Genomic DNA, 23,392 nt, shown 5'->3' with positions numbered 1-23,392 from the left:
GGGATGCTGTGTCTTGTCAACACCATATTTCCAAAGCCATTTTCAGTTCTCAATTATTCTTTTGTTTTGGGAATAGATAGACGAATAAATGCATGCATGCATGAAGACCCTTCGTCCATCCTCAGGACGCCTCTTTTTCGCAGAGGTAGAATGAGGAAAGCCTGAGTGGAGATTAGAGTGGGTTGAAGAAAAGGCGGATGAAAATCTGGGTTAGAGAAACTGGGCAGCTGCGGAGCCTGAGGGAGATTGCTGAGGGAGAAGGGCCAAGGGCACTAGGTAAATGGAGGACTGGGAGGAAGGCCATGGGAGCGTGGCGGGGGCGCGGCCTCCAGGTCAGGGGCGGGGCCTGACTGTGGGTGGGACCAATGGGTGGGCGGGACCTGGAAGAGGGGGCGGAGCCTGCGAGCGGGGAGCTGGGAGCTGGGAGCAGCGCGCTGCGGCGGCGGCGGCGGCGGCGGAAGATGGCTGCGGCTGAGGCGACCGACACTCAGCTGATGCTGGGAGTCGGGCTGATCGGTGAGGACACAGGCGCCCTGTCCCGCAGGCCCGCACCCCAGTTCCGCCTCTGCCTGGGCCCGGGGCGGCCCCTGTCCCCGCCGCCCGCGATGGGGAAGGCGCGAACCCTTCCACGTTGGGCCTGGGTGGGGAGCTGCGCGGCCCGGCCTCCTCAGCGCGGGGGTTCAACCAGCGGCCCTGGGCCCTTCGGCCCGCAGCCTCGCGGGGCGCCCGCTGGGGTCGGGCGGTGGGGCGGAGGGACCTCTCGGGCCACCTAGGTCCGGGGACGGGAGCTCCTCCTGGACGCCCCGGGCCGCAGACGAGCCCGGACGTGGAAGGTGGCCGAGCTCCCTCGCTGCGAGCGGGCCGCTGCGCGGGAGGGACCCCGGCTGGGCCGAGAGCCGCTCTCGGGCGGCACGGCGGGGAGGCGGCAGGGCTGGGGTCCCTCGGAGAGTGGGGAGCCAGGCTTGACTTGTCGTCTGGCGCCCGGGTGGCCTGGATCACGTGATCGCGCGGTTCGAGACCTGGTGGCCAACGGTACCAGCCCCGAGTGCCGCATTATGCTTGGATCACCTCGGTCGGACGCTCACCTCGGCGCCAGGGGGCTGTGGGTAACGTTTGATGCACACTTTGCAGAGGGATAGCTGGAGGCCCAGGCTGTCGTTTGTGTACCAGTGCACGCCAGAAAGTGGCGGAGTCAGGACTGGAGCCGACACAGTCCAGCCGGAGAGCCCCGAATTCAGCCAGTGGAGGACTCCTGCATCGTACGATAGAGCTTGTGCACGTAGCACGGGTGTCTGCTTAATCACACTGGGTGGGATCCCGTTGGTTTTGAGGAATTAATGGATGAGGAAGTATGTTGAGATCGTTGAGCAGCCCAGAATATGTGCAGTGTTTCTGGGTTGGGTGTTTCAAGGAACCATTCATTTGATAGGCGTCCTCGAGCACGGGGTTCTTGAGTGAACGTCTGTCGGTTCGCTGCCTGCCGTTGTCCTTTGAAAAGGTATTCAATTGAGATTTTTGCAAACTTCTAAATACTCTGTTTCCCTAGTGTATACAAGAACATTGCTTGGGTTGAGAAAAACTGGTGAAATGTGTTGATTACTTTTTAGTGCCTCAAAGAAGTACATTTATCTGGAAATGGCTTCCTGTATTCATTTCTTTCTTTCTATTTATATTATTTTTATACTTTTCAATTACAGTTGACATACACTATTATATTAGTTTTAAGTGTACACCCCAGTGATCAGACATTATATAATTTATTAAGTGATCATCTGATAAATCTCGTACCCATCTGAAAAATTTTGTTGTTGTTGTTAATCCTCACCCGCAGATATTTTTCCATTGAGTTTTAGATAGAGTGGGAAGGGGGGGGGGAGGGGGGAAGGAGAGGGGAGAGGGAGAGGGGAGAGGGAAAAAAGAGAGAAAGAAGTGACACATTGAGAGGTTGCCTGGAGCAGGGCCCCTACTGGGGCAGGAGATAGAACCTGCAACCCAGGTACACGCCCTTGACCAGGGAATTGAAACCAAGACCCTTCCTTCAGTCCAAGAGTCAACTCTCTAACCACTGAGCCAAACTGGCCAGGGCTGAACATTTCTTAGTATGATCTTAAAACTGCTTCATTATCTGAACCCACAGAAATGCCTTCCTTCTATGGATGTAATTGTTCCCCTTCCCTTTCTCCTAACTACCCCTGGCCTTGGTCTCCTAAATCTGAGTACTATTGGGGTTTTCCCTGAATCAGTGCTTCCCAAATAGTGATTCTTTTTTATCTGAAATGAATGCTTGTTGCCCTCAAAAAACAAACAAACAAACAAACAAACAAAAACCCTGCTTCAAAGCAATACCTAAGTAGCTCAAGCATCTTAGTCCTGCCTGAAGTACTTCTGAATTAAGGCTGAGTTAAACTCTGACTTAATTTGGTAATTTTCAGTTCAGCAGGTTTTTTATTTTTCACATGGACTTGAAAAATAAAGGGATTTGCTTCAAAATAATTGGAGAGGAACCACCCTCCCCTTTAATGAAACAAGGTGGGCCAGATGTTGATAATTGCTGAAGCTGAGTGATGAGTGATGGAGATGGGGGAATTTTATTATTCTCTCTGCTTTTTTATATACTTGATATTTTCTATAAGTTTTTTTTTTTAAGTCTATAGATTAAAATCTAGATTCTTCTGTCTGTGCAGTAACTTTCTGTAAAATTTAGGCCATTTTTGCTTAGAGTTTTTATTAGTAGTAGATTGCTCCTTTTGTTATTGAGGTGTTTACTTTGATGTGATTGGATAACCTTTATTATTATTATTTAATTTTGTTGTTGTTAATTCTCACCCGAAGATATATTTTCCACAGATTTTTAGAGAGAGTGGGAGGGAGTAGGGGAAAGAGAGAGAGTAGAGAGAAACATCACTGTGAGAGAGACACATCGATTGGTTGCCTCCCGCACATGCCCCAACTGGGGCTGGGGATTGAACCTTCCACCCTTTGGTGCGAGAGCCAACACTCTAACCTTTGAGCCACACTGGCCAGTGCTATTATTAAAATTTTAAATATAGAATTTGCACAATCAGTACGTAACATGATTTACTCAGGTAGCCTAAAATTCAAGGTTAGGAGAGCTAGGTAATTTGAGCAATAGAGGTAGGTGAGAATTAGGGTTTTATGTGCTCTGGGTTGCTTTGTAAAATGGGATGTTAAGTGATTCCACTAAGTGCTTCTGAGTAACCAATCAATTCACTTCCTTGCTGCTGTTTGACATTCTCACAGTGACCATCTTTCCACCGTAGAAAAGGACACAAATGGAGAAGTTCTGTGGGTATGGTGTTATCCTTCCACGACAGCTACTCTAAGGAATCTGCTGCTGAGGAAATGCTGCCTTACAGATGAAAACAAACTCCTCCATCCCTTCGTCTTTGGTCAGTACAGAAGAACTTGGTTTTATATCACAACAGTTGAAGTTCCAGATTCTTCAGTTTTAAAAAAGGTATGACTGCACAAAGGTCAAAAAACCAAAAATATTTAGTGATGTAAGATTATTTCAGTAACCCTTAGCTTTAGATTTTATCATTCATAGTATACTTTTGCAAAACATTAAATACAGTTTTCGTTGGGAATTTTCTCTTTCATGCTTCACTCTCATTCATCCTATAAATGTTGGTTGGTGTGTATATGACTGACCCTGTGGTTGGTATAGTGAAGCCTTGTTCAGGTTATACTCTGATGGAGTAGAAACGTAGTAGTTTCAAAGTAATGCCTCTGATTAGAAGTGTGAAGAACTATTTTTTCCATCAAAAACTATTTTAGAGAATATAATTATCCTTGGCATAGTTAAGAAAACTTTTATTTATATTTGTGGCTGGATGGTAAGGCTATGTTAAGAATAGAAAGGAGAATTAAGGAAACTCATGGACTCAGTAGGTTTTTTGTTGTGTCATTTAATATGGACAGGGTCAATGTGACATGTTGAAAATCACTATATGGTCCTTGTGAGCTTCCCAGTCCCAAACAACCAGCAGATTTTTTCCAAGAAAATAATATTGTGGAGAAGTGGCTGAGCTCCTGGCATGTTCCTGGGTGGGGACTTTTCCATTTTCAGGGATAATTTTATAGTCAAAAAGCAGACTGTATGAAGCATGTTTAGGATATCAGTTTAAATTTAAGGAATTACATTTAAAATAATAGGAAGACAACAATTTAGAAACTGTTAGAGGTTTAATACAAAACAAATTTATAATTAGAAAGTATAAATTTGCAAAGAGATAGTTTGCCACATATTATAAAATCTTTGGTTTATGTTCATTAAGTTATTTTTTTAAAATTTATTTATTTATTTTTATTAATTAATTTTTGTTACAGATGTTTCTCCTTTTCCCCCCACTGATTCCCCCTCCCCCTCCCTCCCTGCCCTGTCCCCAGTTTGTTTCATTAAGTTCTTACTGAAAAATCTTGATGTATCCTCTTACTCTATCTGAACAAAAAATGAAAAGATGTTCATTTTTCTGAGGATAAAAAAAAATTTTAAATGTATCTTTTTTTTTTTTTTGCATTTATCTTTAGATATAGTGGGAGGGAAAGAGGGAGGAAGAGAGAGAAAGAGAGAGAGAGAGACATCAATGTGAGAGAGACACATTGACTGATCGCCATCCACAGGGCCCCAACTGGGGCTGGGGACAAACTGCAACCAAGGTATGTGCCCTTAGCAGGAACTGAACCTGGGCCTCTCTGGTCTGCGGGCCATCACTCTAACCACTGAGCCAAACCAGCCAGGGCAAAAAATGTATCTTATTTTTACCCTCAACTGAGGATATGATTTTTGTCATCGTAGTTTTTAATTTTTTTTCTCTATTGACTTTAGAGAGGAAGGGAGAAAGAGAGAGAGGTAGAAACATTGATGAAAGAGCACATTGATTGGCCGCCTCCTGCATGCCCCCCACAGGAGATCTGGCCCACAACCTGAGCATGTGCCCTGACCGAGAATCGAACTGGTGACCTCTTGGTGCATGGGTTGACACTCAATCACTGAGCCACACCAGCCGGGCTGCTGCTGTTGTTTTTAAGAGAGAGAGAAAGAAACATTGATCAGAAACATTGATCAGTTGCCTCCCACACGCAACATAATAGGGGATCAAACCCACAACCTAGGTATGCACCCTGACCTAGGTATGCAACCTTTTAGTGCATGGGACCTAGGTATGCAACCTTTTAGTGCATGGGACGATGTGCCAACCAACTGAGCCACCTGGCCAGGGACTAAAAATGTATTTCTTTCTTTTTTTTAATCCTCACCTGAGGATATTCTTCTGTTTATCCTCAGATAGAGTGGGCAGGGAGAGAGAGACAGAGAGAAACATCAATGTGAGAGAGACACATCAATTGGTTGCCTCCCGCACAACCCCGACCAGGACCAAGACCAGGGACAAACCGCAACCAAGGTACATGCTCTTTTTTTTTTATCCTCACCCAAGGACATTTTTCCATTTTTTATTCAGATAGAGCAGGAGGGAGAGAGAGGAAGAGAGAGAGAAAGAAACTTTGATGTGAAAGGAACACATCGAGTGGCTGCCACCTGCATGACCCAACCAAGGCCAGGGACAAACTGCAACCGAACGAGGTACATGCTCTTGACCAGAGTTGAACCTGCGAATCATTGGTCTGCAGTCTGATACTCTACTGCTGAGCCAAACTGGCCAGGGCTAAAAATGTATTTCTTAAATGCTTTGCTTTTATAAAGTTTTAAATTTTGTCTCATTAATGGGAATAGTGGGTATATGATTATCAGAAATTTATTTTTTTAGGAATAGAGGCATATAAATAAATGAAACTTATTATAACAGTGCCCTTTAGATTATATAACCTACAGAGAATGGACTGTTTCAGGAACTGTATCACTTTTACTGAGATATATTTTTGTTTTCCATCCTTCTATTTCATTAATGAAAAACAGTTGCTAAATTGGAGGGTTTGATATAACATTCCTAGTTCTACTTGGATGAGTTTAAGGGATTTAAAATAAAAATCCACATTTTTGATATTTGAAATATTTTTGTCTTTGAAAAAAACACTAACAAAGTATTACATTCTTATGTAGGAAATGCAATATATATGTATATATAACTCTTTTATACATACATATAAGAGTATAAAGAAGCAAGTGAGGACTTTGTCATATTTTGGTCTTTTCCTTTTAATGTTGGTATGTCTTATATAGGAGGTTTGTTAAAATATAGTAATAAAAATTAATTCTATTAAAGTGTCTTTAAAAAGTGTGCTTTTTTTGTTTCTTTTGGACAGGTGACTCATTTTTCTATTGTTCTGACCGCCAAAGATTTTAACCCAGAGAAATATGCCGCCTTCACTAGGATATTGTGTAGGTCTGTATGAAAACTGTATTAAATGCTAATATACAAAAATGAAGATCTTAGTAGTCGCAGAGCAGATTTCTACACCGAGGAAGCAGATTTCCCCTTTGTCTTCCCAACTGAATTTTTCCTGGCCCTTCAGAGACTGTTTGATAAAGAGGAACTTTCTCTTGCCCTGGCCAGTTTGCCTCGGCGGTTAGAGCATCGGCCTGCGGTCCAGAAAGACCCGGGTTCGGTTCCCGCTAAGGGCGCGTACCTTGGTTGCAGTTTGTCCCCGGCCCTGGTTGGTCATGCGGGTGGCAGCCGTTCGATGTGTCCCTTTCACGTTGATGTTTCTATCTCTCTCTCTCTCTTCCTCTCTCTCCCACTCTACCTGAACAAAAAATGAGAAAATGTCCTCGAGTGAAGATTAAAAAAAAAAAGAGGAACTTTCTCTTCCGCTTCAGTGATTCTGCTCCTCTTATTTGGGAAAATGGTAGAGGGGAGGAGAAAAGGCAGTTTGTACAACTAATATAGTTCCTGAGTGTTTTGAGTCACTTGGCATTTTTGGTCTGTTACTTCTACTTATTTTCAATCTAGAACTTTTCCTAAACAGGACAGATAAGGATAAGTAAAGTGCTTTATGAAGTGGTAAGCTGCTTCATATGTGTCAAGGTCTGTGTGTAGGAGTCATTTTGGAGAAAGTTAGTGAGCATTTTGAATTATGCTAAAGCACAGGAAAACATTTCTTTTTTTCCTTTTTTTGTTAGTTCTCCCCCAAAGGTATTTTTCCATTGCTTTTTTAGGCAGAGTGGAAGGGAGGGAGGAAAGGAGAGAGAGAAACATCAATGTGAGAGAGACACATCAATAGGTTGCCTACCATACAACCCAGACTGGGGCTGGGGATCAAACCTGCAACCCAGGTATGTGCCGTTGGCTGGGAATTGAACCCGAGATCCTTCAGTCCACAGATTGACACTCTAACCGCTGAGCCAACCAGCCAGGGCAGGAAAATATTTCTTAGCTGGAATGCTGAGGAGCTGAAAAACTGATTAATTGGTTCTTCGTGATTCAAGTAGACTCCTTTAATTTCATCCTAACTGTTGAAAAAATGTATCTAAAATACACCAGTCTACTTTCTTGCCTTGGTAAGTATATCTAGTGGACTTCATGAAATCTTTCTTCTGTGTTAGGAATATTGGCTTTTTTCTATGATGAAGACTTTTGCAGGGTTTTAGTTTAGTTTGTAAAAAAAATATTGTTGTCACTAGATAGACTTAAAAGTCGAGGTGTTATGTATTAGTCAGCCCTCGGGCTCACACCCAATGAGTAGTTTGGGGTTGGTTCGAATGAGGGGAGTTTTGTTTTTCCCACTATAAGCCTGATAAATGGTTACCTTTTTGCCATTTTTATGTGCACACACATACAACATAGCATAAGAATACCTTCTCGTTATCTAAGGGTTTCAGTTAGGTTGTGTTTTGACAAAATGAAGTTTTACTGTTTTTGTAGCCAGCTATGATGAGAAAGACTTCTTGCTGTCTTGAGATAAATTCTAGGCAGATGGCTCACTGTGGAATATAAACAGTTGTCTTCTAATATGGTACCGACACAGAGAGCTTACTATGGCTAGAAGAGATACTGTCTGGAAGCTGTTAACTAAAATCATTTCAAAGGAAAAAATAAAAATAAAAACATTGCAAAGGTGTTTTTGAACAAACATTGGACTCCCATTTCATTTGATTGAGTCAGGGTTGGGTTACTTAACTGAATTCACTGGGAAATGTTCTGGGGCCCAGAAGACAAAGTTGGTTTAGACCCCACTTCTTGCCCTGGAGGAAGCCCAGAGGGTTTCTCGGGTGCCATGGCTTTGTCGCATTCTGGATTCTCTTCTGCCACAGTGCAAGGGAGATGAGGACTCAGCTGTTGCCAGCCACCTCCTCAGCCTCCTGCCCCTTAGTGAACTGTCATGCTTGCCCTTCCATGTGTACATACCAATGCAGTCGGGGGTGCCTGCCCGTGCGTGCACGTGTACACACACACACACTGTCTCCCTGTGAACACATGTCTGTGCACTTGCACATAGACAAACACTTAAAATAATTTTTATCAATCACAATTGATATATAATATTATATTAGTTTCAGGTGTACACCATAGTGATTAGACATTTTTGATACTGGTGGTGTTGCCATGGACATGCTCCTTGCCATTTCTGGTGAGAGAAGCAGGGAGGCCTTCCTTCCCCAGCATGCTGCTAAAGTGGCAGTGGAGGCCCACGTGGCGGGGGCTCATTCCCTCTATGGTCCAGGTCACCTGCCATATTCTGGTCCCTCCAGTTAGTGGCCCTGGTAGAGAACCAGGCACACTTGGAGTCAGTTGTCCAGGCCAGGTGTGACAGTGTGGGTGTCCATCTGAACATGGTCCCCTGAGCTGCACTTTGTGGTTTTCGGGGATTCCTCCCTCTGTTCAGTCTCATGGCCCAGGGTTGTCATGTGGGAAGCCGTCCTACTATCTTTCTTATGTTTCTCTTCTTACTGTATATTGTTTATATTTGATGATTGTAATGATGGTTTTTGTTTTTGTATATTTTTTGTGGTGGTAATGTAAAGCACATAGTTAAAAAAATACAGAAGGGTACAGTGAAAACTAAGTCCCTTTCTTCTTCTATTCCCAGCCTCCAATTCTATTTCCCGACCCCCGACCCCAAGGCAGCTCCTGGAACTGTTTTTTTATAGCCAACTACAGATAGTTCCTCCGTATATAAACATGTGTACAAGTTCATGGGCTTGACTGTGTTTTATATATAGAATAGTTTACCATAGTCATGGTTTTCTATCTTTTTTTCCAATTTGTGCATTGAAAAAAATTGTAAAGCACTGATAATTGACAACATTTGGTAAGCAGTAAAAACACTTTTTTTCATTGTCTAATGAAACTTGAACTACAATAAGTATCATTTTCAAGTGATCTATCTTAAACATTGATTTTATTTTCTTCCCAATTTTCTATCCCTTTAGCTGCTGAAAGGCCCAAGCAGACCCAGTCCTGCTTTCCAAGCAAAATTTAGATGTAGTTACTCATAGCCAGAGCTTTCCTGGGGAGGGATTAATTTCACGTGCAAGCTATAAATGGAGCCAGCTTCCTGTCATCATTTTCTGGAAGTTTTAACTTGAATGTATATAGTGTGCATGTATCAGCAGAAGCTTAAAGGAGTTTGATGTCTTAATGATCTAAATTTAGTTGTCTCTGGGAACTCTGATAACAAATACAGGTTCTACAACTAATTACTGCTTTCTCTGTGAACAATGCATAAATCTTTCTTGTCAGATGAAATCCCAGCCATAAAACAGGGTTGTTATGACTAAGGATACCTGCTGTGAATGTAAGACATAAAAAGAGAAAAGTATACAATGTTCTTAAGAATAATGGGGCCTCAGAGAGCCCATAGTTCGTTCTCCTGCCTGAGCAGACTATAGCAGGCTTTCCCAGATATAAAGAAAGAGCCAACTTCAAAGAATTGTCGAAGGTCTCTCAAGTGTTTCTTTTTTTATAAATACATTTTCAAGTTAAATTTTAGGATTATCACATCATGAAAAGATTCAGAAGTGTATAAGCAGGTTGGCTTCGATTCTTTAGAAAGTACCCACGCCTAGTCTTGGTGTGTTTCTCCATGTGGTTCGTGCGAAATAAAAGCACGATTGCTTTTTGTCCTTTCTTACAGAATGTACCTGAAACATGGGAGCCCAGTTAAAATGATGGAAAGTTATATTGCAGTTCTCACAAAGGGGATATGCCAGAGTGAAGAAAATGGCTCTTTTCTTACCAAGGACTTTGATGCCCGAAAGGCATACCTTGCAGGCTCCATCAAAGGTAAAAAAAAAAGGAGAAACAAAACATCCCAGATGATTTCATCCCAACACCAAAATCTGCAAGCCAAGGACAGCCTCAGTAGACTCTGTTTTTCCATCTTTCCACATACATCCTGTACATAATATTTATTTCCTCTCCAAGAGATCACTTCAACTTCTCCATTTCCTTATTTGATTAGAATTCTGTCATAGGAAAGCAGACTTGATTCTGATTATTAATATAGAAATGTTCTTTTACCAGTAAGCTGCATTTCAGGGCTCCAGGGTTCCACTGACTTCCATAGTTTTCTTGCCCAGATCATAGCAGTTACCTCTTCCATCTGGAGAGCTCAAGCCCCTAACCCAGGCTTCTAGTTCAGCACCCCACCTTTTTCTCCTACCTGGAAAATCAAAAATAGCAGAGACAGCCCAGGGCTAAGCCACGGACTTTGGAGTCCTTAAGAAAGAGAGGAGAGGGGAACTCAAGTATAATGCTGTCTGTCTTCACCGTTGAGCCTACTGTTCTACATGATTTCTAAGCATCCCTGTGGAGGTGTCAGGTATTGTCCAGCTACCTCAAAAGGACTTCACTAATGATGTGGGCGGGTGATCATTTTTAAAACTTTAGGAGTTTTGCCCTGGCTGGTTTGGCTCATTGGTTGGAGCGTCGGCCTGTGGACCAGAGAGTCCTGGGTTTGGTTCCCGCTAGGGGCACATACCAAAAAATAAATAAATAAATAAAATAAAACTTTAGGAGTTTTTATGACACAGTTGCTTGTTCCCTTATATCATTCCTCCACTTTCTTATGAGTCTGGCTTTATGTATACATCCAGCATAGAGTCCCTTGCGGGGCAGATGTAGACAGCTACGACACCCATCCTATGGAGTAGATGTATGGATAGATATAGCCATTTTCCAGATAAGATGCTTCTGTGCTTACAGCATTTACCAAAATTTATAATTTTGTATTCATATGACAAGAGTTATTTCTAATGAAAACTTTTCTTATCAATTAATGTAGTAATATAATTTCTTTTGTCTTAAGACATTGTATCTCAGTTTGGAATGGAAACTGTTATCTTACACACAGCACTGATGCTAAAGAAAAGAATTGTCGTCTATCACCCCAAAATAGAAGCTGTCCAGGCGTTTACCAGGTATCCTCTCTAATCATTAAAAAGTGTGAACTTTGTTGGCAGTATTTTGGGGCACTTGGTGTTATTTTATGCTCTGTTTTCTTGCACATTTGGTAAAAATAGAATGTATTGGGCTGGGAGTGAAGAACCATTTTGGTCCAGTTTAGATTTAGCAATTTAAGGTCACTGAATTTAGACAGATTCTTCTTCTAATTTATAAATATGAATATTTTAAAGCAGTGAGTTTGCAAACTTTTCTTTGTAAGAAAAAATATTTTAGGCTTGTGGACTCTGGTCTCTGGCCCACCCACTCAACTGCCATGGGTAATATAAAGCAGCCGTAGTGTAAGTGAATGAGCATGACTGTGTTCCAGTAAAACTTTGTGTAAAGACAGGCAGACACTTGTGGGTCATAGTTTCCTGACCTCTGTTTAGGCAAGTTGTTTCTTTTATTCAATTTTACACACACACACACACACACTGCTCCCCCACCCCACACACACTGCTCCAGTCAAAAAAAGGAAATTTTATTGAGGCCCAGGGGGTACAGGGTTCAGGCAGAAGGCCATCCTGGTGGAGGAGGTGTTGGAGAGGTCTTATTTAACTTTCTTCCCAGGGCACAGGCTATTGGTGTGGCTGTAGTTCTTGCAGGGGTTGACAGCATAGGGGGGCAGGGGGGCCTCGCACTTGCAGCAGATCATTTTGCCGCAGTTGTACTGCTAGGCAAGCTGGCAGAAGGAGGCACCACTCAGATGAGGTGTCACGTGCAGGTGGACTCTTCCTGAATGCTATAGTGACTGTTCCTGAATGCTATAGTCACAGCACGGCCATCCTCCAGCTGTTTGCCTGAAAATATCAGATGCTGCTGGTCACTCGGGGTGCCTTCCCTGTCATGGATTTTAGCTTTGACATTATCAGTGATGTCACTGGGTTCAGCCTCAAGGGTGATGGTCTTGCCAGTCAAGGTCTTCACGAAGATCTGCTTCTCTACTCCTGGGGAGGCTGCTCCACCGCCTTCTCTTCTCTCATTTTTATGGTTTGGGTGGTAGTTTTCCTTAGTATTTCTCTTGGCCTAGTCTAACTTGTTCTTAGATTCTTATTTAAAATCAGGGAGGACTGGCATTTATGCTGTGCTTACTGTATGGCAGGCATTGTATAAGGTACCTCAAATTATTAAATTTACTCATGGCGAGAACCTCGCAAGTTTTATTACCCTGTATTATTGATGAGAAAATGGAGGCTCCAGAGAGGTTAAATTGGTCAGATAATGGAAAGAAGAAAGGCTTGGTAGTCAGAAAGATCTGGGTTAAAATCCTGGGAAGGCAATTTATTTGCTCTGTGACCACATAGAGAATACTAATGTTTCTGAGGTGCAGTCTCTTTATCTGTAAAATGAAGATAATACCCACCTCAGAAGCTTATTTTTAGGACTGAAAGTAATTTGTGTAAAGTTCTTAGTAGGTACCTTGCCCATAGTGTTCACTTTAGAAATAATTGTTGTTATGATCGTGATTGCCTCAGAGCTTAGGTAAAAGGGCCAGAATTTTTACCCTCCTCGCTCTGACTCCAAAACTCTGTATTTTTCTGCTCCATTACCTTTTTCTTCTACATTTATACTGCTGAAACTGGGGTGTCCACAGCTTCTGAGATCTGTAACAAGGCACCAGGGGGTTCACAGAACCACAGATAAATTCAGCACATCTTCTTGCAGTAGCCGTTTTACTGAAAGTTTTGTTTTTTTTTTACTTTTTTTTTTTTTTTTTTAATCCTCACCTGAGGATATTTTTCCATTTTTTGTACAGATAGAGTGGGAGGGTGAGAGAGGAAGGGAGAGAGAGAGAGAAACATCGATGTGAAGGGACACATCGAGTGGCTGCCACCCACACGACCAACCAGGGCCGGGGACAAACTGCAACCGAAGTACGTGCCCTTAGCGGGAACCGAACCCAGGTCTCTGCGGACCGCAAGCCAACGCTCTAACCGCTGTGCCAAGCTGGCCAGGGCTTTTTTTACTTTTAAGGAAACCTATATTGTACAAATCAAGCACAAAGTGGTTTGCAAGTTTGACTGGGATTAAGTATGAAATGAGAGACTTCAAAAAATGTTTGGCTTACGGGGCCCTCTTTGGATTGTACCCTCAGACTCTCTCTCTTGCAGTCTGCAGAGTAGGGTGTTTGGAGGAAATCCTTAGAAGCATTTCTTTGCCACCGTGGAAATCTTTTGAAACTTTCCCTTGGGCTTTTTTGTAGCTAATCTGACACCAAAAACAAAGTTTACAACATTGCCATACTTTTGTTTGAAGCCTGGAGGTATTGGCCCATTTAAAGCTGGTTCTCCCCGCTGCCTCTGATAGCCAGTCTCCTCCGCCTGGAGGGAGAGGGAAGAGGGAAGGCTGAGTCTCTCAGGTACAGGCCAGCAGCCACTTGATTTCTCACTTTGATTCCCCAGGACCCTGCCTGCCCTGGTGTGGCATCGACAGGATTGGACCATACTTCACTCGTACGTGCACCTGGAGGCCGATGAGCTGGAAGCCCTGCAGCTGTGCACAGGTAGACCCCAGGACCCCAGGGCAGGGGTTTGACTTTAACTAAGACTGTTTGGTTCTTTGTCTTTTTGGGGTATTTTTGGTTTGTGTATGTGTGTGCATTTCTAAGGAGAGTACCGATCAGTTATTATTTCTTTGGTAAATGGAATCAATTTTTTCCCCTATAATTTAGAAAAAAGTTGGGTAAAACATATGTGACAAAATTTGTCATCTTAATCATTTTTTTTTTTTTTAACTTTCTTTAAATCCTCACCTGAGGATATTCTTCTTGATTCCAGAGAGAGGGAAAGGGGAAAAGAGAGAGAGAAACATTGATGTGAGAGAGAACATCTATTGACTGTCTTCCATACACTGCTGAATGGGGATTGATCCTACAACCCAGGTATGTGCCCTGGCTGGGGATTGATCCCACAGCCTTTTGGGATGAGGCTCCAACACTGAGCTACACTGGCCAGGGCTCATCATTTTTAAGTGTGTAGTTCAGTGGCATTAAATACATTCACATAGTTATGCAGACATCACCAAGATACAACTTATTTTTAACTTGTCAAGTTCTCATCTTAAAAGTTTCTTTATCAGATTTGATTTAGAATATAATTTGAGCCTTGTCATATTTTTTCTCAGAGAAAAAAATAAAATTGTTTTTTAATGATGTTATACTTGTATAGTAAATTTTAATAAGATTATGGGAATAATTTAATAATACAGTATTACCTATATCTACAGTATCCTAACTTTGTAGTGCCATAGTTTTTTGTTGTAGTTTTTTTATATTTAAGGTTAAAATGCCCTCTATATTTTTATAGTCTTAAAAGACCATTTCATAAAAGGATGATATTAAGTGCTTTTGCTGTTGGTTTTTTAAATTATGAAATATTTATTACATATAAAAAAGACTCGCCAAAGGTGAAAAAGTAGAATAATGTCAATATTTTGAAGCACCCAGTGTACCTTCCCATCTCATTCCATCATTTTTTCTCAACTCTGTTCCTCTGGCCTGGCCACATACACAAAACACATCTCTCCAAACAACATACTGTTTAGTTTTACTAAACTAACTTTATATGTATATGGACTCATGATGGGTGTTTGGCTATGATTTCTTGGACACAAGGAGCTAGAGGTCCTAGGAACACTGATCAAGAGCATCCTTGCTACCTTCTGCCTCGTCTGTCATTTTTGCCCTCAGAAGCAATGATTGAAAAGTAAGTGCTTTCCTTCAGCCTCCTTCCTTGACACTGAAGTCTGGCTTTGGAATATTTTGAGTTGTGTGAGTTTCTTCAGGCAGTTGACAATAATGTAGTCTTAATAAATGCCACAGGGCACAGCTAATGTACCCTGAATAAGTAAAGTAGAGGGAAAAAGCAGCTCGTGAGCTTGTAGACTCAATTCTCTTTTGATGTGTTCACAGTATGATTTCTTTGTACTCAATAACGTTGGTCATCTCTGTAATGCAGGTTACATCGCCGGATTTGTAGACTCAGAGGTGAGCAATAGATCAGACCTCTATGACGTGTTTGTGAATCTGGCAGACAGTGAGATTACCATTGCTCCGCTTGCAAAAGGTTAGTTCTCTATTCTGTTCTCTTCCATTGCTGATACAAGATGTAAGCCAAGTACTTGTATATTTTTAGACTGATTCTCTAAAACCAGTATTTGAGGGCCTGCTTCACCTGCTGTGCTGAAGCTGGAGGGTTTTGTGTCTAGAACACGGCATTTATTCTTATAGGCCTAGCCATGTGAGTAATACATCCTGGATGCTTATGCTACACAGTATATGTTCATAAGATAGTCTGTTCATCTGTTTGTCCACTTTCTGTTTGAACACAGTGTGCTCAAAGAACTTATATGCAAATATGCGTAACCAGTAGACACAGACAATAGTGTGGGAAGCAGGAGGGGAGTGGGACTGGGGAGGAGCGGGTCAGTGGGGGAAAAGGGTACATCTGTGATACTTTCAACAAAAAAGATAAAAAAATATGTAAATAAGATGTGTTAGTTATCTATTGCTGCATAACAAATCACTTCTGAACTTAGTGACTCAAAACAACACGTTTATTAACTCACAGTTTTGGTGGATCAGGAATTCGGGACTGACTTAGCTGGGAGGTTTTGGCTCAAGACCTGTTATGAGATTTCCATCAACATAGTGCTAGGGCTGCAGTTATCTGAAGGCTCAGCTGGGGCTAGAGGCTCCACTTCCCAGCTAACTCATATGGCTTGTTGGCAGGAACCCTTGCCACATGGGCCTCTCCATAGGGCAGCTTGAGCGTTTTCATGACCTAATAGCTGGTTTCCCCAAGAGTGAGTGATCCAAGAGGCAGAAAAGAGACCACAGTGCCTTTATGACCTAGTCTCACAAGTCATACACATCACTTCCTCCATATTCTGTTTGTCCCAAGCAAGTCCCACTTCTGGGAGCGGAGTTAGACTCCACCTCCTGAAGAAAGCAGTATTAAAGAAGGTGTAGACATTTGTCACTACACAAGGGTTGACTGACTCCTGTGTGGAAAATCTCTTTGAAAGATATCTCAGTAAGCCCAAGGAAATGAAAGTATTCCTGGGGCTAACGATCAGGAAAGGGTGTTCTAGTGTCATCTCTGGAGACTTTAAATTGTCCTAAATTACAGCTATATAAAATAGTAAAGATTGTGTTAACTATGTGTGTGTCCAGGGTACTTCTGAGGTAGTCGTTATAGATGGGAATTCCCGGGAAAGGCTTTTCTACTGTCATTTATCTATCTTTCTCCTGAAAGTGGGAACAGCTGAATGCTGGTTAATGAGGGGACCTTTGTTAGATAGATTCTCATTAGGCGAGATTTTATCTAGTAACTCTAAATTAATAGAACCAAAACAACTTTTATTTGTTTTAAAATTACAAACATGATGCATGTTCATGGTGAAAATTTTAAAATACAAAGTCATCTTAGGAGAATACTGCCTTTTGTAAAGCAGAAGTGATAGAAAACTCACTGTGGCTGGGCCACTTAAATTGCTGAATCAGTGGCCATCTCCTCGCTGCCATATTGTGTTGAGTCTGTACAGTGGGCTCATCCCAGTCAGCACCATTCGCATTTGCCCCTTGGAATGACAAACAGAAATTTCTCTTAACCTTCTTGCTGCAGAAAGTAGCAGTGTATATAATCAATGCAGCTGAGGTGGTCTCCTTTGCTGTTTTTTTTTTTCTTTATTAATTTTTAGAGAGAGAGAGGAAGGGAGAGGGAGAGAGAGATAGAAACATCAATGAGAGAGAACATCAATTGGCCGCCTCCTGCATGCCCCCCACTGGGGATCGGGCCCACAACCTGGGCATGTGCCCTGACCGGGAATTGAACTGGCGACCCCTTGGTGCATGGGTCGACGCTCAACTACTGAGCCACACCGGCCAGGCTCCTTTGCTGGTTTCTAAGGGCCTGTCCACACTAAATGTCCGGTGGCTTCCGCAGAACTGACAGGAAGTGCTTCTTTCACAGTATTTCTGCCAGAAAGATAAATGAATTCTTAACTGTAAAGACCTGGACAGGAAAGGCAGACTCTGGGCTTAAACTCACAACTTATTTGTAGTCAGAGCTTTCATTAGGTATAGTCTAGAAAAAAATAAAGATCCTTAGCAGGTAGAAGGAGAAATTTGGTTTGGTGTTTTTATTTTGGACATGAAGTATGTAAATCATGATTATGCCTTCCTTACCTCTCAGCATGTCATTATATTTGTGTTTAGCAATAAGATGGAAATGGGGGTTGTCAGTTGCTTTTTGAAAATTCCCTTGTATGATCTTTCAGGTTTGCAGATAAATGGCATGATTATTTTTTATTATTTAAATTTCTAAATATTCACACAACATATTCTTTATCTCACCAGAGGCCATGACAATGGGCAAACTGCACAAAGAAATTGGTCAGCTAATTGTTCAGTCTGCAGAAGATCCAGAGAAATCTGATGGCCAAGTTATACAGGTAACTTCTTAACCTGCCAACTTACTCAGAGTCCTGAACCAGCGTTACTGGGCCATGTGCACAGAGCTGCTCCTTACCTGCTGTGCACATGACAGAGGGAAGAGACTAGGCGAGGCCAGTGGGCAGGTGCTTATGAGGGTCTGTAGATGAACCTGCGGGGACTGCCAGGGCCAGTCAGTTATTAGACTCTGAGGACAAGATACTTTTGGGGTGGCTGGTGCCTGAAAGCCAGGTGTTTGTGGTGAGAAATGTAACTTCTGAGTGGTCTAGAATGCTGTGCTGGACTGGCATATGCATTCTCTCTTCCTAGTAGAATTTTCATGGAGAAACAAACTAAGCAGAGGTTGCTACTGAGCATGGGAAGCTAGAGTATCTTTTTAAAATTTCTTTTCTTCATTGATTTTTTGGGAGAGAGAGAGAGAAACATCGATGAGAGAGAACATCAATTGGCTGCCTCCTGCATCCCCCCACTGGAGATCAGGCCCACAACCTGGGCATGTGCCCTGGTTGGGAATCAAACCAGCGACTTCTTGGTACATGGGTTGATGCTCAGCCACTGAGCCACACTGGCTGGGCAGCTAGATAGAACTTCTTAATCTAGGTCTGATGTGTCATCTCCAGGACACTGATAATGCAGACCTCTGCCAAACTCAGCAGACTCTGGTGTCACATCCTGCAGGACCAGCTCCTCTGGTCTGCCTGTCAGCTGATGACAGTGCCCATGTGGACCCTCTCCTCTCCCCTTGTCAGATTGGGATGACAAATGTGTGTGGGTTTTTTTACTTGCTTTGTTTTTTAAATTTTTATTGATTTTAGAGAGGGAAAAGAAGAGGATAGGATCGATTTGTTGTGCATTCATTGGTTGATGCTTGTATGTTCCCTGACCAGGGAATCAAACCTACAACCTTAGCATATCAAGATGACTCTCTAACCAACTGAGCTACTCGGCCAGGGTCAAGTGGGTTCATTTACGCTCCTCCGGGAGGTGATGAAGCCCTTCCTCTGTACTACAGCTTGCCCAGCCTCCGCCTTCTCTCTGCTGCCAGTTTGCCTTATATCTGTTTCTAGCAACATGCTCCTCTCCTGCAGGGATACACTTCCTGCTTCGCCTCTCCTAGGCCCTGCCTCGTCTAGACCCGTCTCATACACTGGGGGACAGGGGCCTAAAAGGATTGTCTACCCCTGTCTACACCTGTGCTATCTGGGGGACACCTGTAATGTGAAGGTCCTACTCATCTGGTTACATCTAGCTCTTCATTAATCCCTTTGTTTACTTAATCAGTATTTGTTGAGCACTGACTATATATCAGGCCTGCACAGGACAGTGTGGTTACAGTGGTGAGCCAAGTCCCTGCCCCTGTGGCCTGTATTTTAGTGGAGTAGGTGAATAGAAAATAATGTGTGACAAAATCATGGTGAGCCAGATACATGAATGCTATGACAGAAACAAGGGGTTGAGGCAGAAAATATTAGACAAGGGATCAGACAGCTGAGAAAGTGACATGTGAGCAAGAGGGTGCTGAAGGGTGACTGGGCCCAGTTTGACAGGGAATCACCGGCAGCACTGTTCTTTCTGTTCACTGCGGTGGCCTGTCCAACTGTGGCCAGGATGAGTGGGTGGGTCTTGTCCTGAGGACCTGAACATTGAGACTCTCCTTTCTTACCATGTGGATCATTGTTCCCCATCCATCCCTCCATCTACATTATAGTAAAAACACTGACTCTTTACAATGTTGGTGAAATATGTAAATTTGAATTCTGAATTACAGTGTTTTTCATGGACTAAAAGTGATACAAGATGACTCAGTATAATGTATGATGAATGTGCCCGGCATGTTGAAGGGGTACAGAAATATTTGAATGTGTTAATGATGTCAACAAACGAAGAAAAAGATACGAATGACTTCAGGCGAGCTCAGCCCTCCACAGGAATGTCAGTCGGTGAAGAGGAATAAAGCCCATGTGGCAGGTGCTGGGTTTCCTATCCTAGGCAGAAGAGATCTGTTCTAGAAACAATAGCAGTGTTTCTCAAAAAGTTAACCATAAAATTACCATATATCCACCTTGTCTGGCCATGTGACTCAGTGGTTGAGCGTCAACCCATGCACCAAGAGGTTGCCGGTTCAATTCCCGGTCAGGGCACATGCCTAGGGTGTGGGCCTGATCCCCAGTGGGGGTGCATAAGGCATTTGGGGATAAACCCTGAGGATTGACTCCTGCTGACGTTGGAGTCCCTCCGGAAAGTTGGCAATCTGGGCAAGCCTTAATAATATCGAGCTTGCTAGAGGGTCAAATGCAAGGTTTCATGAGTGCTCAAGCATTCTGGTGAAAAAGGCCTATGAGCACTGTGCTCACTGAAATGCAAGAGTTGTTGCTACGATGGCATCTGCCTGTTGATTTCCTTGTGTTAAAGGTCCGAGGAGCATGGAATGAGAGCGAATATGGGTTATAAAAATAGGATGATTCTGTTGGTCTATTAAAGCTTGGAGAGACGAAAATAAGGTTAATAGATGTCGATCAGTTAAAGGCTTAATAAAGGCTTGTTCTAGTCTTTGTAACACTTTAAGTACATACTGTGAATCACTAACTGTATTTAAGGGCTCTTCTGTAAATTGTTGAAGAGCTGATATTGCAGCCCGTAATTCAGCACACAGAGTTTGACCCAGGCTCAAGGCTGCTGCTGTTTTTCCATTCCTCATTTTCTTTCCAGGCCACTCTTGCTTTGTGAGATTTACCTGATCCATCAATGAATACAGTTCTGGCCCCAGGTAATGGGGCATTACTGATTTTTTGCACCAAGTTAAGGTTTAACTGAGGAATATTTTGCATGAATTTATTTGCTGGAAGAAAGTAATTAATTTCTCCAGTGAAATCTGCTAGAGCTATTTGAAAGTCTGTTGCCTGGGAAATCAAAGTGGTAAATTGTTCCCGAGTAAGAGGCAAATGTAGAATCTGAGGGTCATACCCTGTCAGTTTTTGTGTTCTTTTTTCTACCTTTGGTTGTTAGATTTATAATAGCATTGATTGCCCTCAAATCATGTAGTCATCTCCATTTACCACCTTTTTTAGGAATTACAAAAATGGGAGTGTTCCAGGGACGGACTGAAGGTTCTATATGACCTACTTCTAATTGCTCTTTCACTAATCTGTTTGCATGTAACAATTTTTCCCCCTTTTAAGGGCCACTGGTTAACCCATACTGGCTCTGTTGTTTTCCAGGCCAATGAAAGGAGGGGAATTTTACCAGTGAGTGACCCCTAGCCAAAAGGCTGGGTTTGAATAACCATTCTCCATTGAGAGAGGAGAGCCCTTCCCTACAAATTTAGGGGAGAATCCATGACATAAGGTTGAATCCATCCTTTTTGTCCATCTGGACCTGTACAGGAAAGGGAGCGAGCACTTTGTTGAGGAGCTTGAGTTCCTCCCACTCCTGTTACTAGTAGGGGTACCGGGAGGCTTTAGGCCATTGCTATAATAGAAGTGTCTGCCCCTGTATCCACTAATCCTGAAAATAGCTGCCCTTGTATATTAGTGGAGAGCAAGGGCTTTCTGGTTTTAATCCGAAAACACACTGACTAGTGCTCCCAAACCCTGCATTCCCTCTTACTGTGGAGTTGGCTCCAGCATCCCAATAGGGTAACAGAAGGAGTTAAGCTATTCGTGTTCCCGGTGTTAATACATGAAAGCCCACAGCCTTAAGCATTACTTTAATTTCTCCTTCAAAATCGGAGTCAATTACCCCTGGCATCACTTGTAATCCGTTCATTGTTAAATTAGACCACCCAGTCACTAAACCTACTTTCCCCTCTGGCAAGAGGCCATACACTCCTGTAGGAACTAAACAAATATTATCAGGCTCCTTAGTTTTAATTCTCTGGCGGTGATAAGATCCAGGCCGGCACTTCCTGGGAGGCTCGGAGGTCTCCACCCTCCTTTTGAACTTCCACACTGCGAACTGGGCCGTTTTTACTAGCGCTGCCCAACCCCAGGGAGTTATCAGATAACTACAGTACCAGCTATTCCCTCCAACACTCCTATAGTAAAGGAAATTTGCAAACCATTCTCCTTTATGTTTTGCCTGAGTTCTTTAAAAACCTGATAGGGCAAACAGTCGTGCACAGGTTATTGACCTGTCCGTGTTACAGCTGGGAAATCCCCAAAGTTGCCCGCTTTCCTGGCCTCTTAATACAGCCCTCCATTGCTGGGTGTGGTGAGGCTGAGGAATCCTCCACAAAAGGTGGAGGGGGGGGATTTCCTCCTTTGTCGACCGACAGTTGCTCTGGAGTTTCCTCCAAAGTGGAGGTTGGAGCTGCTGCGCTGCTGGGACTGATCTCCTGAGTCAGCTGCTGCAATGCTGTAAATACCAGTCGCCATAAAAGAAGGGTCGAGGTGGAAATTTTACACCCTAAATCTTTGCACACCCTAAAAGTTTCTCCTACTTTGAACCACGTCAGAATCCAATGTGCCCTCCATAGGGAACCACGGGCAGAACTCCTGTACGTCCCTCAGAAGCTGCAAGGCCTTCTGCTCCGTGCGGAGCACTGAGATCCGGAGCACTGAGCCGCTTTCAGCAGTAAAAGGTCTGGGGGGGGGATCACATCCACAGCTCCAGGCCAGTGTAGAGCCAATGGCTTTATTGCATACACCTGGGTGCAGGCGGGCTGACTCCTTAAAAAAGAGCCCAGCATCGAAATCTCTTCGTTCTCTGGTTTTTATAGACCCAAAACTACAGAAACTTAAAAAAAACTACATTAAAAAAAAAAACACCCACATTTTTTGGCACCGTGTAATTGGTGTCAGGGCTGATACAAGGTGTCTCAGAGGTAAGAAGTCTGCTCCAGCAGAGTCTGGGCCATCATTAATCTCCTCCTTTTTTATGGTCCCTTCAAGTTTCCCAAGGCCACCATTAACCCCTTATCTTTATGGTTCCTCTGGGTGTCAGTCCCAGGTTTTTTAGAAAACTGCTCGGGTGTTTACGTGCAGGAATAACTGGTCAGAATAGAGCTTAATTTTGTTAAAACATTATTAACCCTTTCAAGCAGCTGTTGTAAAATTCACACATAAAGTCACTGATCTTTAGGAAATCCTGACCCCATGCTACCTTACTGGAAACCCTTCACGACGCTAGATACGCGGACAGCTGTCCCAAGCCGGGTCTCACTGACTGGAGAGAACTCAAGCGTAGTTTACTTTTGATTCAGATCGCTAATTCCCTTTAACCATTAACATTGCTGGTCACGTCTAATCATGCCATTGAGTTCTCGAGTCACATTGGGGTCACCACTTGCCATCTCTCTGCCTGCTGGGATCGGTGCATCGCAATTAACTACTTGGAGTGAGAAGGAGCTTTGCAAGAGAGCAAATGCTCCAAATCTTTGGACACAGTCCCATTTGCCAATTGGTTCCCCCAGGTTACAAGTGGATTTATGTCAATTATTTCCTTGAGATGGCGTTTTGCAAGCCTTATTCACATGCAAAAGCATTCAATGCAAGCAAGGTGATCTTCCTGCTTATCAGTCAGACCTGTCTGTCCACACATACACTTTGATCCTAGGCTGGCCAGGTTGCAAAAA

General features: G+C 43.1%; 1 protein-coding gene across 4 annotated transcripts in view; it reads left to right on the top strand.

Annotated features, from left to right (window-relative positions):
* The first annotated feature begins 430 nt into the window (after nucleotides 1-430).
* Nucleotides 431-23,392, top strand: part of DENND10 (DENN domain containing 10) — a 25,045-nt gene continuing 2,083 nt past the window's right edge. Inside the window, exons 1-8 of one of the 4 annotated variants that reach the window (XM_036265085.1) lie at nucleotides 431-516; nucleotides 3,282-3,478; nucleotides 6,286-6,365; nucleotides 10,057-10,205; nucleotides 11,230-11,341; nucleotides 13,769-13,869; nucleotides 15,323-15,430; nucleotides 17,725-17,819. In XM_036265085.1, the coding sequence (XP_036120978.1) occupies nucleotides 462-516; nucleotides 3,282-3,478; nucleotides 6,286-6,365; nucleotides 10,057-10,205; nucleotides 11,230-11,341; nucleotides 13,769-13,869; nucleotides 15,323-15,430; nucleotides 17,725-17,819 (897 nt within the window). In that variant the 5' untranslated portion in view covers nucleotides 431-461. Of the gene's footprint in view, nucleotides 517-3,261; nucleotides 3,479-6,285; nucleotides 6,366-7,296; nucleotides 7,481-10,056; nucleotides 10,206-11,229; nucleotides 11,342-13,768; nucleotides 13,870-15,322; nucleotides 15,431-17,724; nucleotides 17,820-23,392 lie in introns of those variants that run through there. The other 3 variants (XM_036265086.1, XM_036265087.1, XM_036265088.1) reach the window with 3 other exon arrangements.

The sequence above is a fragment of the Molossus molossus genome, unplaced genomic scaffold, assembly GCF_014108415.1.
Source record: "Molossus molossus isolate mMolMol1 unplaced genomic scaffold, mMolMol1.p scaffold_m16_p_17, whole genome shotgun sequence".
In the NCBI taxonomy this organism is placed as follows: Eukaryota; Metazoa; Chordata; class Mammalia; order Chiroptera; family Molossidae; genus Molossus; species Molossus molossus.
The sequence above is the reverse complement of the archived record's forward strand: the minus strand, read 5'-3'. Positions and strand labels throughout refer to the sequence as shown.